The sequence below is a fragment of the Heterodontus francisci genome, chromosome 13, assembly GCF_036365525.1.
Source record: "Heterodontus francisci isolate sHetFra1 chromosome 13, sHetFra1.hap1, whole genome shotgun sequence".
In the NCBI taxonomy this organism is placed as follows: domain Eukaryota; kingdom Metazoa; phylum Chordata; class Chondrichthyes; order Heterodontiformes; family Heterodontidae; genus Heterodontus; species Heterodontus francisci.
In genome coordinates, this window is record NC_090383.1 from 107,600,675 (window position 1) to 107,613,243 (window position 12,569).

Below are 12,569 nucleotides of genomic sequence, written 5' to 3' on the forward strand. Positions count from 1 at the left end.
GGATAAAGGGGAACTGGTGGATGTACTGTACTTAAATTTCCAGAAGGCATTTGATAAGTTGCCACATCAAAGGTTATTGTGAAAAATAAAAGCTCATGGTGTAGGGTTTAATATATTGGCATGGATAGAAGATTGGCTAGCTAACAGGTAACAGAGAGTAGGCATAAATGGGTCATTTACTAGTTGGCAAGATGTAACACGTAGTGTGTCGCAGGGATCCGTGCTGAGGCCTCAACTTTTTACAATTTATGTAAATGATTTGGATGAAGGGACCGAAGGTATGGTTGCTAAATTTGCTGATGACACAAAGATATGTAGGAAAGTAAATTGTGAAGATGACATAAGGAGGCTGCAAAGGGATATAGATAGGTTAAGTGAGTGGGCAAAGACCTGGCAAATGGAATATAATGTGGGAAAATGTGAAATTGTCCATTTTGGCAGGAAGAATAAAAACAAAGCATATTATCTAAATGGTGAGAGATTACAGAGCTCTGAGATGCAAAGGGATCTGGGTGTTCTCGTGCATGAATCGCAGAAGGTTAATATTCAGATTCAGCAAGTAATTAGGAAATCCAATAAAATTTTATCTTTTCTTGCAAGGGGAATTGAATGCAAAAGTGGGGAGGTTATGCTTCAGCTATACAGGGCATTGGTGAGACCACATCTGGAGTACTGTGTACAGTATTCTGGTCTCCTTATTTAAGGAAGGATGTAAATGCATTGGAAGTAGTTCAGAGAAGGTTTACCAGACTAATACCTGGAATGGGCGGGTTGTCTTATGAGGAAAGATTGGACAGGCTAGGCTTGTATCCGCTGGAGTTTAGAAGAGTAAGAGGTGACTTGATTGAAACATACAAGATCCTGAGGGGTCTTGACAGAGTGGATGTGGAAATGATGTTTCCTTTTGTGGGAGAATCTAGAACTAGGGGTCACTGTTTAAAAATAAGGGGTCGTCCATTTAAGACAGAGATGAGGAGAAATTTTTTCTCTCTGACGGTCGTGAGTCTTTGAAACTCTCTTCCTCAAAAGGCAGTGGAAGCAGAGTCTTTGAATATTTTTAAGGCAGAGGTAGATAGATTCTTGATCAGCAAGGGGGTGAAAGGTTATCAGGGGTAAACGGGGATGTGGAGTTGAGGTTACAATCAGATCAGCCATGATCTTCTTGAATGGCAGAGCAGGCTCGAGGGGCCAAGTGGCCTACTCCTGCTCCTAATTCGTATGTTCGCATGTAAAGAGTCTCTGTATTGTCAGGAAATGATGGCGCGTTGTCTGCTACTGCCAAATTCTATATGTTACATAGATTACCGCTTCCCCTCGCTCAAGCTGCTGACTCAGGCTGGACTATATCGCTATGTGCTCGGTAAGGGTTAAAATACTCCCTGTCTTTTGCTGTAGTTTCAGCCAGCAGTGTGAGATGCGGCATTTTGAGCTGAAGACAGAGGGCCGCGAGCAGCCTCTCCCACCACAGAAGTCCGTGTCAGTGCCTTATAAGTGACAAGATGGCCACCTTCAAATCACTGGCTTAACTGCAGAAATGAGCTGATAAACAGGAATTAATATAGCAGCTGGATTTGGAGAAGCATTGCGTGCATTAAAATTGAGGATACCAGGACTCTGGAGCTTCCCTTTCAAAGAGATTAATGGCACTATTGTATTGAAAGGTTGTCTCTTGGGAGAGGGGCACTTAACCAGAGACCCAATGCCTCTGTGTGGTGGCTTCCCCATTTCTCAATGCTACCAAAATTTGACTTTTATCCAGTGAATGGAGACAGGTGGCAGCATGCAAGACCCACTGAAAGGCCTAACTCAGGACCTGGTGCTGTTTATATTTGGGTTTGCGTGTCTCCCATCACTGGCACTCTGCTAATGTAAAACCACATTCACAGCTGTCACACACTGCCTCAGGACTCTACTTAGACACCAGTGACTCCAGTCTGCAATATTTCTATTACCAGCAACTCAATTTCTTTTACAATACAGCCCATTCTGCAGAGACACCCCTGCACTAAAAGAGGTGATGTATCTGTCTCTATAGACAGTACTGTATTCTATTAAACCAGACCAATGATCCTCGTGAACCTAGATCAGTATGGCATGCAAGAACACAGGCTGAGTTCGATTTGTTTAGTACCTCTTAAAGGAGAACATTGACGTGGCACTTTCATATTGCTTTGCACAGCCTGAAATGTCCTGTGGTTCTTTAGAGGGACCTTGGGGAATCTGAGCAGGGAGAAGGACAAATAGCAAGCTGAATTCAGCACACTAATATATGAATACAGCATCTTTTTTTGGAATATTGAATACCATATCAAACAGTAGTCTGTGTCTTCACACTACAGCTAGTGCCCATGTGTGTTGTATGGGTATGGGCATGTGTGTCTCACAGGTATGTTTGTGTGTTTTGCATCTGCATCTCTCCCATGACAGCCCTCTCTTGTGTGTCTGCTTCGTGAGTCATGTCTGTCTGCATGTCCACATGCCATTGACATGTGCGAATTTCTCACGTGCTGCATGCCTGTTTCTCCCATGTGTCTGTCCCCATCTGGTGTACCCACCTCTCCCTTTTGTTTGTGTTTGCCTATCTCTGCGTTTGCCCCAGAACGATCACCACAACTGCAGCTTGTTAACCGTGTTTTATTTTCCATTGACAGATCCGATATACCCGATCCATAACCCTGCTGGGTGTTACGCCAATGGACAGATCCGTGCGCATGGTGACCGCTGGCGTGAGGACGACTGCACCTTCTGCCAGTGTATTAACGGCGAGCCCCATTGCATGGCCACAGCCTGCGGTCAGAGCTGCCTGAACCCAGTGAAGATTCCCGGAGAGTGCTGCCCTGTTTGCGAAGGTAAGGAAACCTTTCAAATTGAGTATTTAAATGCACTCATTCATGGTCAGTAAAAGTACTTATTGAAACAGGCTTGCATAAAAAAAAAATTGTTATGTATTTTCAGGGGACAGCTATTTTAGTCAGGGGCAGTAAAAAAAAACAGATACATAATATGCCAATGATAGCATTGTGTAGAATTAATATTCTACTCCTCCAGTGGAATTAATGATAATTATTTTAGAAACCAAAATGCTTTTCATCAGCTACTTAAGCTTTGAGTCAGACTACGTGGCATTTTATAATGATGATGAATCTCCAGTGGCAGTGCATGCTGCCAATCGTGCACTTTCAACACAAGACCTGCAGACTCTACGCCATCAGTGGACTCCGGGTCCCGATGTTTCCTTGGTTCTGCGGAGTGGCTGAGCAAGAGACCGTGCAGAAAACACTGATCTCTCCTTTCTACAGGCCCCTCTGTCAGAGCCTAGAGATGTCACGTCAAAGGGAAGCTGGGACATTGCCGCTTGGAGGTTCTTGATCTCCGCCCTGACCCGCACAGTGTAAAAGTGAAATATTTCATGCTACTGCTTCCATTCGGCACTTGTTGCTCCGAGGTCTAAGGAGTGACCTTTGACACTGAAGTCCTGCTGCAACATATTGTCGCCAGTGGTAATGTAAAAACTGTCTGTTTCGGCCTCCTGAAGCTGTCGATCCTGGGCCAGCACCAGGCACTGAATGCGCAGCTGTGTCAAATGGCATTGGGTCTGAATTGAGGGTCAGCCCCAACCTCCATTTTTACGACACCCTGGCCTGCCTGTGGCGCGGGTCTCTCGCTTTATGAAACCTGGCATAAACAATACCGCCCGACTGAGGGGTTCCAGGCCTCCTCTATTTTAACCACCAGCGCCTCACACCACCGCCTACACATACACCCATTCTCATTGGGAACGGGGGAAGTGCAGGAGTGGGAGAGGTGTTAATATCAGCCCTCTGGTGTTTAGGAGGAGGAGTGGTTTGTCTCGTGAAATACTAGACATACACACAGGGAAGAGGCTGCTCGATAAAATTACTGGAAACACAGTTCCTTTGCTCTATGTACACACACACGCACATTGCACTCCTCAAACTCCTGAAACCAGACAGAGCTGCTTCAAGTAACGAATGTCATTCCCTCGTTTCAGATGGGAAATCAGGAATCTGAGGAATGCAAGTGGTAAATGAGAAGTTATTTTTGGAATGATGTATATGTTTTCAGTGGGATCTTACAACAAAATTTACAGTACATTTTCAAATTCACGCCTGGCAGGTGGCTGCTTTGAGGCAGTGGGTCATGAAGGAAACTAGCTTGGTTTGTTTCCCTAAACATGTGCTGTATGGAATATGTGTCCCTCTGATGTGTAGTGTATGGTATGTTGCTTTATAACATATGGTAATTTCAGTACAGCTCCTTTCCTGCGGGAGCCTGGCAACAGAGCAGTGTAAATTGGAGATCGGAGTATAACTGTAACGTGCGTGTGTGCGTGTGTGTATGTGCACGGTATGTGTGTGGTGCGTGCATGTTTGTGTGGTGTATGTGGTGCGTGCGTGTGTGTGCGCGTGCGTATGTGTTTTAAATGTTGCATATCACGAGAAAGGTTTGGATGGAAAAGACCCAGCAGCGCATTTGATCTCATCCTGCCAGGATACCAACCCAGATGTCTTCCCCATTACAGCATCTAGCTGTTTCTTAAATGGGTCCAGTGTTCTAGCTTCAGCCACAACCTCATGCAACCCACCCCAGCGACTGCTCACTTTCTGTGCAAATAAATGCTTCCTGGCATTTGTCCTAAACTTTCCCTCCACAGCCCTGACCCTTTGCCCTTCTTCCCTGCAGCATCTAACAGTATTAATCCAAGTTTCCTTTCTCTATCCCATTCTGAGTCAGAAGGTCATGGGTTCAAGTCTCACTCCAGGGCACGAGCGCATAATCAAGGCCAACACTCCAGTGCAGTACTGAGGGAGCACTGCACTGTCAGAGGTGCCATCTTTTGAATGAAACATTGAACACCCCATCAGTCCTCTCAGATGGATGTAAAAGATCCCAAGGCACTATTTGAGGAACGAGCAGGGGAGTTCTCCCTGGTGTCCGGGCCAATATGTACCTCTCCAGCAACATCATTAAAACAGATTATCTGATTGCTGTTTGTTGGATTTTGTTGTGTGCAAAACACCTGCCGTGTTTCCGACATAACAACATGTGACTTCACTTCAAAAGCACTTCAAAAGTAAAACACAGGGCACAGTCTCAGGTTACGGATATGATCATTTAGGACTGAGATGAGGAGGGTAATAGATGCTCCATCATTGAATATATTTAGGGCTGAGATAGACTGGTCTGTCAGGGAAGCAAGAGATATGGGGAGTGGGCAGGAAAGTGGAGTTGAAGCCCAAGGCCAGCCATGGTCATATTGAATGGCGGAGCAGGCTCGATGGGCCGTATGGTCTAGTCCTGATCCTGTATCTTATGTTTTTATGTTCATTGACTGGAAAGCGCTTTGAGACATCCTGAGATTGTGATCGACGCTGTATAACTGCAAGCCTTTCTTTTCTTTCTTTAAGCTCCTGTCTGAGATGTTGCTCTTTCAGGCTTTACAGCCATAGTTTGTCAAATGATTCCTCATAGAACTTCCTTAATCTGCCTCATTGTTCATCTTTACCGTCTTTGGGTCTGAAGGCTCACTTATGACTTGGTGACTAAAACTGTACACTGTAATTGAGGTGTGGTGTTATCTAGGCACGCATGGACTCACTATGCCTTGCCTGAAATACCAGGCATTGGTTTATATGAAACATCATTTTGAGGTCATAATAAATCTATTGTTTCTTTAAAAAGGTGCTCCCATAGCATCTCTTGCCAGGATATAATTGCATTAGTTGTCGGTAGTCCTTCTGTATCAGCTATTGGCAAGCAGTTCCAGTTGTGGGAGGCATCACAAGTGAGCTTTGTCCTATCTACACACCTGAGCTTTCTAACCTGGAACACTAGGCAAGTATCAAGAGCAGTAATCCAGGCTGGCATCAAAGCCTTTTTCCCCAACCAAGGGACCCCTGTGGTCTTGTACTATCCCTACTGCTACCTGGATTAAGATCAGCTAACAAATCAGGGCCTTTGATCTGTTAGTACCACACCACGTAGCTGCGTCCCCCTCTAAATTAATAAAATAAATGATCATACCACATCATACTACTAAAAGTAGTGATGCAGGTTAATAAGACCATTAAAAAGCAAACCAAGCTCTGGTGTTATCTCTGAAGGGGTACAGTTGAAAAGCAGAGATGTTATGTTAAACTTGTATAGAACTATGCTTAGACCACACTTAGAATACTGTGAACAGTTCTAGGCTCTGTATAAAAAGGATACAGAGGCACTAGAGAAGGTGCAAAAAGAATTTGCTAGGATGGTGCCAGAACTGAGAGGTTCTACCTATCATGAAAGCTTGAACAGGCTGGGACTGTTACCTCTAAAGAAAGAGAAGCCTGAGGGGTGACCTGATAGAGGTGTTTAAGATTGTGAAAAGGGTTTAATAGGCTAGACGTAGAGACAATATTTCCACTTGCAGAGAACCCAGAACTAGGGGCCGTAAGTATAAGAAGGTCAATCATAAATCCAATGGAGAATTCAGGAGAAACTTCCTTACCCAGAGAGTGGTTAGAATGTTGAGGTGAACGGCATAGATGCATTTAAGAGTCCGCTAGATAAACACATAAGGAATAAAGGAGTAGAAGGATATGCTGATGGGGTGTGATGAAGAAGAGTGGGAGGAGGCTGATGTAGAGCATAAACATGGACATGTTGGGCCGAATGGTCTGTTTCTGTGCAATACTATTTAATTTGGAAATTAGTCAGGCATAAAATTGGATTGCAAAATTTATTTAGTAAAGTTGCTGTCAGAGTAGTGTTGGTACACCACATTAAAAAGAGGAAAGTACAGGTGTCCGGCTTGTAACAATATATGAGTACATCACAGAGGAAAAGTGCCATTGCAAATGGGAGGGAGCAATGAATACATCTCAAGATTTGCTTCAAGACAAAGTGAAGAACAAAGACTGCTGCAGCAGTGATAAAACCAAGACAACATACTATTAAGGTGTGGTAGAGTGTTTAAGGTAGCATTTCAATCTCAGAAACTGGAAGGGGGTTCACTGGTTTAGTTTAGAGATACAGCACTGAAACAGGCCCTTCGGCCCACCAAGTCTGTGCCGACCATCAACCACCCATTTATACTAATCCTACATTAATTCCATATTCCTACCACATCCCCACCTGTCCCTATATTTCCCTACCACCTACCTATACTAGGGGCAATTTATAATGGCCAATTAACCTATCAACCAGCAAGTCTTTGGCATGTGGGAGGAAACCAGAGCACCCGGAGGAAACCCACACAGACACAGGGAGAACTTGCAAACTCCACACAGGCAGTACCCAGAATTGAACCCGGGTCGCTGGAGCTGTGAGGCTGCGGTGCTAACCACTGTGCCACTGTGCCGGTTTATTATTGGAACTGTCAAGTTGAATTATTGCCGTGCAGTTCTCTGTCTCTCTCTGCAGTGCCATCAAATAATTACTCTCCATTGCACAGTGCACAGGTTTTCCATGTAAAATATTGGCTGGGAAATTCCTGGGGCCTGGTCCCTCATTTAACTACCTAAAGTGTTTTGCTCGCCATGGCTACTCTATTTTATCAATCCCAATTACCTACTCTTCTCCATATCCTTGAACATCCTTACTTCCCAAGTATGCTTTCTACTTCAAATTGCACTGCAAAGTTCAGAGAGCTGAAGCTGTTTATGTTCCCTTAAATTGCCTTTATCTTGACGCTGTTCTAGTTTTGGATTTCAGGCACCGAGCTCCCAGAATCCAGCTGCAAATTAAAAGTGGTTCTTTTAAAAACCACAGGCTTTATTATTTATTTTGGTGCTGTTCAATTTTATGCAGTCAAAAAATTTGTAATGTCACGGACTCTAGACCCCACGCCATTTAATCACAAAAGAGTGAGTGTAAATGGGACAGAGAGTGAAAGAGATTGTACATGGGATCCCGAATGAGAAGAACTGCATTAACAGATCTCAGACAGCGAATAGCCTCAAAGGGGCCTGGCATTGATCCACTTGTTACTTGTCAGGCTCCTTCCTGCAGTGTTGCACATGGAATAGAAATTCCAAGTGTCTCGGTATCTTCAGTAGTTAAGTGCCTGACTGATAGCTAGACAGCCAGAGGTCCCGGGGTTGCCAACTATTGAAGGTCAGTCTATGATTCAATTATCAGGAAAAGGAAGCCAGTTTTAGCCATAGAGAGATAACACTCTTCCATAAACCTAGCTACAGAACGAAAGACTTGCATTTATATAGCGCCTTTCACAACATCCTATGATGACATTCTCAGGACATCCCAAAGTGCTTTACAGCCAACAAATTACTTTTCTAGAAGGGTTGTCTCTGTTGTAATGTAGGAAATGTGGCAGCCAATCTGCATACAGCAAACTGCTACAAACAGCAATGTGATAATGACCAGATGATCTGTTTTTTAGTGATGACGGTTGAGGGACTAGGTATACTAAGTGTAAAGCTGCTTCCCTTATCTCAGCTTGGGTGCGTTTTCTCCACTTGACTGTTGCGCATAGCAGAGAAAGCTCGGCATTTTAAGGCTGCCCCCACCCGCCAGTAGTCTGATCACAGAGAGGCACTGGTATCAGCAGGTGCCACAGGCCACCTTGCCCCCAATTGACCCTCCCATGGCTTATGTGATGTACTGCAACCAGCAAGAGGCAAAGCAGATAGAAGGCAAGAAAAAATCCAAAGTTACCATGACCCAAATTCTTTGAAGGAATTCGGGATGGGTGGTGCTGTTACATTCCAGCTTTGAAATCCTCTCACGGCAAGTAAATATCTCAAGCTATAAGGTTTGTATTTGTAGTCCTTGAGAGCAGAGTACCTGATGTCACTTGATACATGCTGAGGAATACAGAACAGAGAGCGGGGAGTGCCATCAACTGCCAACACAGGCACTCACATATATAAAAAAAGAGCAATTCTGAGCTCAGTTCTCGGAATCAGTGCAGTCTTGGCAGCATTATTCAGAATTGAGACAAACATATCATCACTGAACGAGACCCACAACTTTATAGTTAAGCATTAGGTAACAGAAACTCAATCCAGGAAAGACCAATATTCCGATGAAAATAGTCATTTTGGATGCTTCAGCACAAGGGCAGGAGAATCGGAGGGGGAAGTCATTTTAGTTTTTTTTAAACAGGAAGGTATTTGACTCTCTAATGTTTGCTTTTCTATAATTATAAATATAACAAAATGGCTTATAACAGAACATCCTTTGTCACAGTTGTCTTAAATGCAAACTTTTTATCCATATTGAATTATCTGGTAAACTCCCTTAAAAAAAAATTGGCTGAGACAAAATATCATCAGCACTTTAATTCTCAATATAATGAACCTTGGAGATTGACCATTTAAAGCACCTTTCACGTTTCAGTAAGAATTGGTAATGTGCACCCAGTCGTGTGGCACCTGCTATTCAGTTTCCCTTGGTGCTTATACTGACTCACATCCAGTTTAGTGAGGTAGTAATACTTGCATTGTATTGAGTAAAGATTAAAGGGGGGACTTTTATGCTCTCCGCTGCGATGTGTTTGGAGGTGGGGAGAGCATATAATCAGGTGGGATGGTGGTGATGGGGGTCCTTCCAGCCTCCACCCAAATTAAGTCTGGGATGGGAAGGCCTGTGAACGGCCTTGCTGACCCGCCGCCAATTGAGGCCCTTAGGTGGGCAATTAATGCTCAATCAAGGGCCTCAGCCCAGCGGCAGGCAGGCCTGTTGCCACACAGGGATCATACGGGTTGTTTGCCAGCTCCAGGCAGGGAGGAGGGGGGGTAGTCCCTCGCTAAAAGGCTTCGGGAAGGCGGGCCGCTGAGCCACACCCCTGCCATTGTTGCTGACCCCCACGAAAGCCCTCCTGCCCTGACTCACCTGTGGCCTGGGTCCAGGGCCTCAGGTGAATCCAGTACCAGTGCCCCTGTGGTGGTACTGCTCAGTGAAAAAGCTGGCGGCCTCTGATTGGCCAACATCTCTCAGTGGGCGGGACTTCTGTCACCGGGGTCCTTATTCCCAGGGAAGGCCCGCTGCTGTCCACTTAGTTGCCTAATAGGCACATAATGCCTTCGCCAGCGGAGGCGACTCGGAGCTCTAGCCATTGCTTTAGCCAGTGGTCAATAAAATCCCGGCTTCTATGTGTGAATTTTTTGGGATGACCCCTAAAACACCATTCAGCGTATTACCATCACAGAGACTGATTTCGTTACCCTCCCCCACCCCACCCCACCCAACTGCTGTGTGTAGGGAATCTCCATGAGGTGTTTGTCCACATATCAGTCATTGCATTTCAAAAGTAATTCATTGTGTAAGGTACTTCAAGATGTTTCTACATGATAGATGGCTATGTGTTATTATAGTAAATTGCAGGAAACTGTAGCACACTGCAAAATGATATAAACAAATCGCCAAAAATAGTATTGGATAGAAGAGATGAAGACATTTACGGCACGAATTAAAGCATCTAAATTGTTGCATTTCAGACATTTTCACAAGATAAAAGGCCTAACAATCTTTTTATTTTGGTGGGTGAAATCTGTGTTCATCGAGGCATGAAGGATGTTAGCCACTGGAAAATAGAACCATTTCCCATTTCATGGTCAGTATCAAGGACACCCAGGAACTCCAACAATGTTCCTCAGCTTCTCCTGCACCACTGTGGCATTTTGAACCACCCACAATCTAACCCTCTGATGGTGTTGGCTAGAAGGGTCAGGTTCCGAAGAAGTTTTTTTACCTGCCTTTAATTGGTTGGTGTTTGAAATGACAAAAACTTTAGGCGATGTTGTAAAATGGGCAATATCTAATCAACGACCCGTTATGTATCTCCAGATAGAAGGGGAACTCGGACGAGGTCTATGATGGGTGGCTCATTCAGTGTTACCCATTTTACACAATTGACCAAAGACAATATTCTGTAGTATCTACAGAAGTGACCATAATTATTTAGGCAGTAATTACGTGATGGAGATAGAAAATGCTTCAGGATTTTCAGTTGCTATTTGCATTAGTAGAAGTATCCCTTCTCATATTTTCATATTCATGTTTTATTGATAAATACCGATAAAATGTTTAGGTAAAAGCTTTGCTGTCCAGAGCTGAAGATAGCTGGAACAGAGAGATCCTACACTGACTCTTGTAGCTTGCTTTCAGAAAAATTTCCTCTGTTGTTAATATCCTCTTAATTTCTGTTGATTCTTTTTGAATATTTTAGCTGAAATAGTAACTATTGATCACTTAATTAAGGAGTTACTGGTTGGAATGAGTTACTGATCTTGAAAGATAGCTCAGGACATCAGACTTCTATAATCCTTAATCCAAACTGAAACCATGCCAATTTAAACGTTTCGCCTTACTGGAGTGATCAAAGGTCTGTGGAAATTTCAGGATGTGGGGAGCAGTAGGGTGGAATATTGTCGGTTCGTCAGCAGGCCAAGGTTGAATCGGGAAAATGTCAGGGTGGATAGGAACATAGGAGCAGGAATAGGCCATTCAGCCCATCAAGCCTGCCCCACCATTCAAAATGATCATGGCTGATCTTACACTTCAATGCCTTTTTCCCACACTATCCTCATATCCCCTTATGTCATTGGTATTTAGACATCTGTCAATCCCTGCTTTAAACGTACTCAATGACTGAGCTTCCACAGCCCTCTGGGGTAGAGAATTCCAAAGATTCACAACCCTCTGAGTAAAGAAATGTCTCCTCATCTCTGTCCTAAGTGGCTTCCCCCTTATTTTGAAATTGTGTCCCCAGTTCTAGACTCCCTAACCGGGGAAACATCTTAGCTGCATCTACCCTTTAAGTCTATCCGTTTAAGTACTTTGTAGGTTTCAATGAGATCACTTTCTCATTCTTCGAAAGTCTAGAGAATACAGTCCCTGTTTCCCCAATCTCTGTTCATAGGACAGTCCCGCCATCCCAGGAGCAAGTCTGCTGAACCTTTGTTGCACTCCCTCTATGTTAATAATATCCTTCCTAAGATAAGGGGACCAAAACGGCATACAGTACTCCAGGTGCAGTCTAACCAAGGTTCTATACAATTGAACCAAGACTTCACTACTCCTGTACTCAAATCCTCTTGCGATAAAGGCCAACATACCATTAGTCTTCCTAATTGCATGCTGCACCTGCATATTAGCTTTCAATGACTTATTGGCAAGGACACCTAGGTCCCTTTGTACATCTACACTTTCTAATCTCTTACCATTTAAGAAATACTCTGCACATCTGTTCCTCCTACCAAAGTTGATAATCTCACATTTTTCCACATTATATTCCATCTGCCACGTTCTTGCCCACTCACTAAGTCTGTCCAAATCCCCTTGAAACCACTTTGCATCTTCCTCATAACACACATTCCGAACTAGTTTTGTGTCATCCGTGAACTTGGAAATACTACAATTGGTCCCCACATCCAAATCATTGATATATATGTTGTGAACAGCTGGGGACCAAGCACTGTTCCCTGTGGTACCCCACTGGTCACAGCCTGCCAATGCGAGAATGACCTGTTTATTCCTACTCTCTGTTTTCTGCTTGTTAACCAATCCTTAATCCATGCCAATATATTACCTCCTATAATAAAAAC

The 12,569-nt window shown here is 44.0% G+C and overlaps 1 protein-coding gene across 5 annotated transcripts in view; it reads left to right on the top strand.

Moving 5' to 3' along the window:
• crim1 (cysteine rich transmembrane BMP regulator 1 (chordin-like)) overlaps positions 1-12,569 on the top strand; it is a 215,348-nt gene that overhangs the window by 123,851 nt on the left and 78,928 nt on the right. For all 5 annotated transcript variants that reach the window (XM_068045359.1, XM_068045361.1, XM_068045363.1 and 2 more), the window contains one exon: positions 2,652-2,849. In XM_068045359.1, coding sequence (XP_067901460.1) covers positions 2,652-2,849 — 198 coding nt within the window. The remainder of the gene's footprint in view (positions 1-2,651; positions 2,850-12,569) is intronic.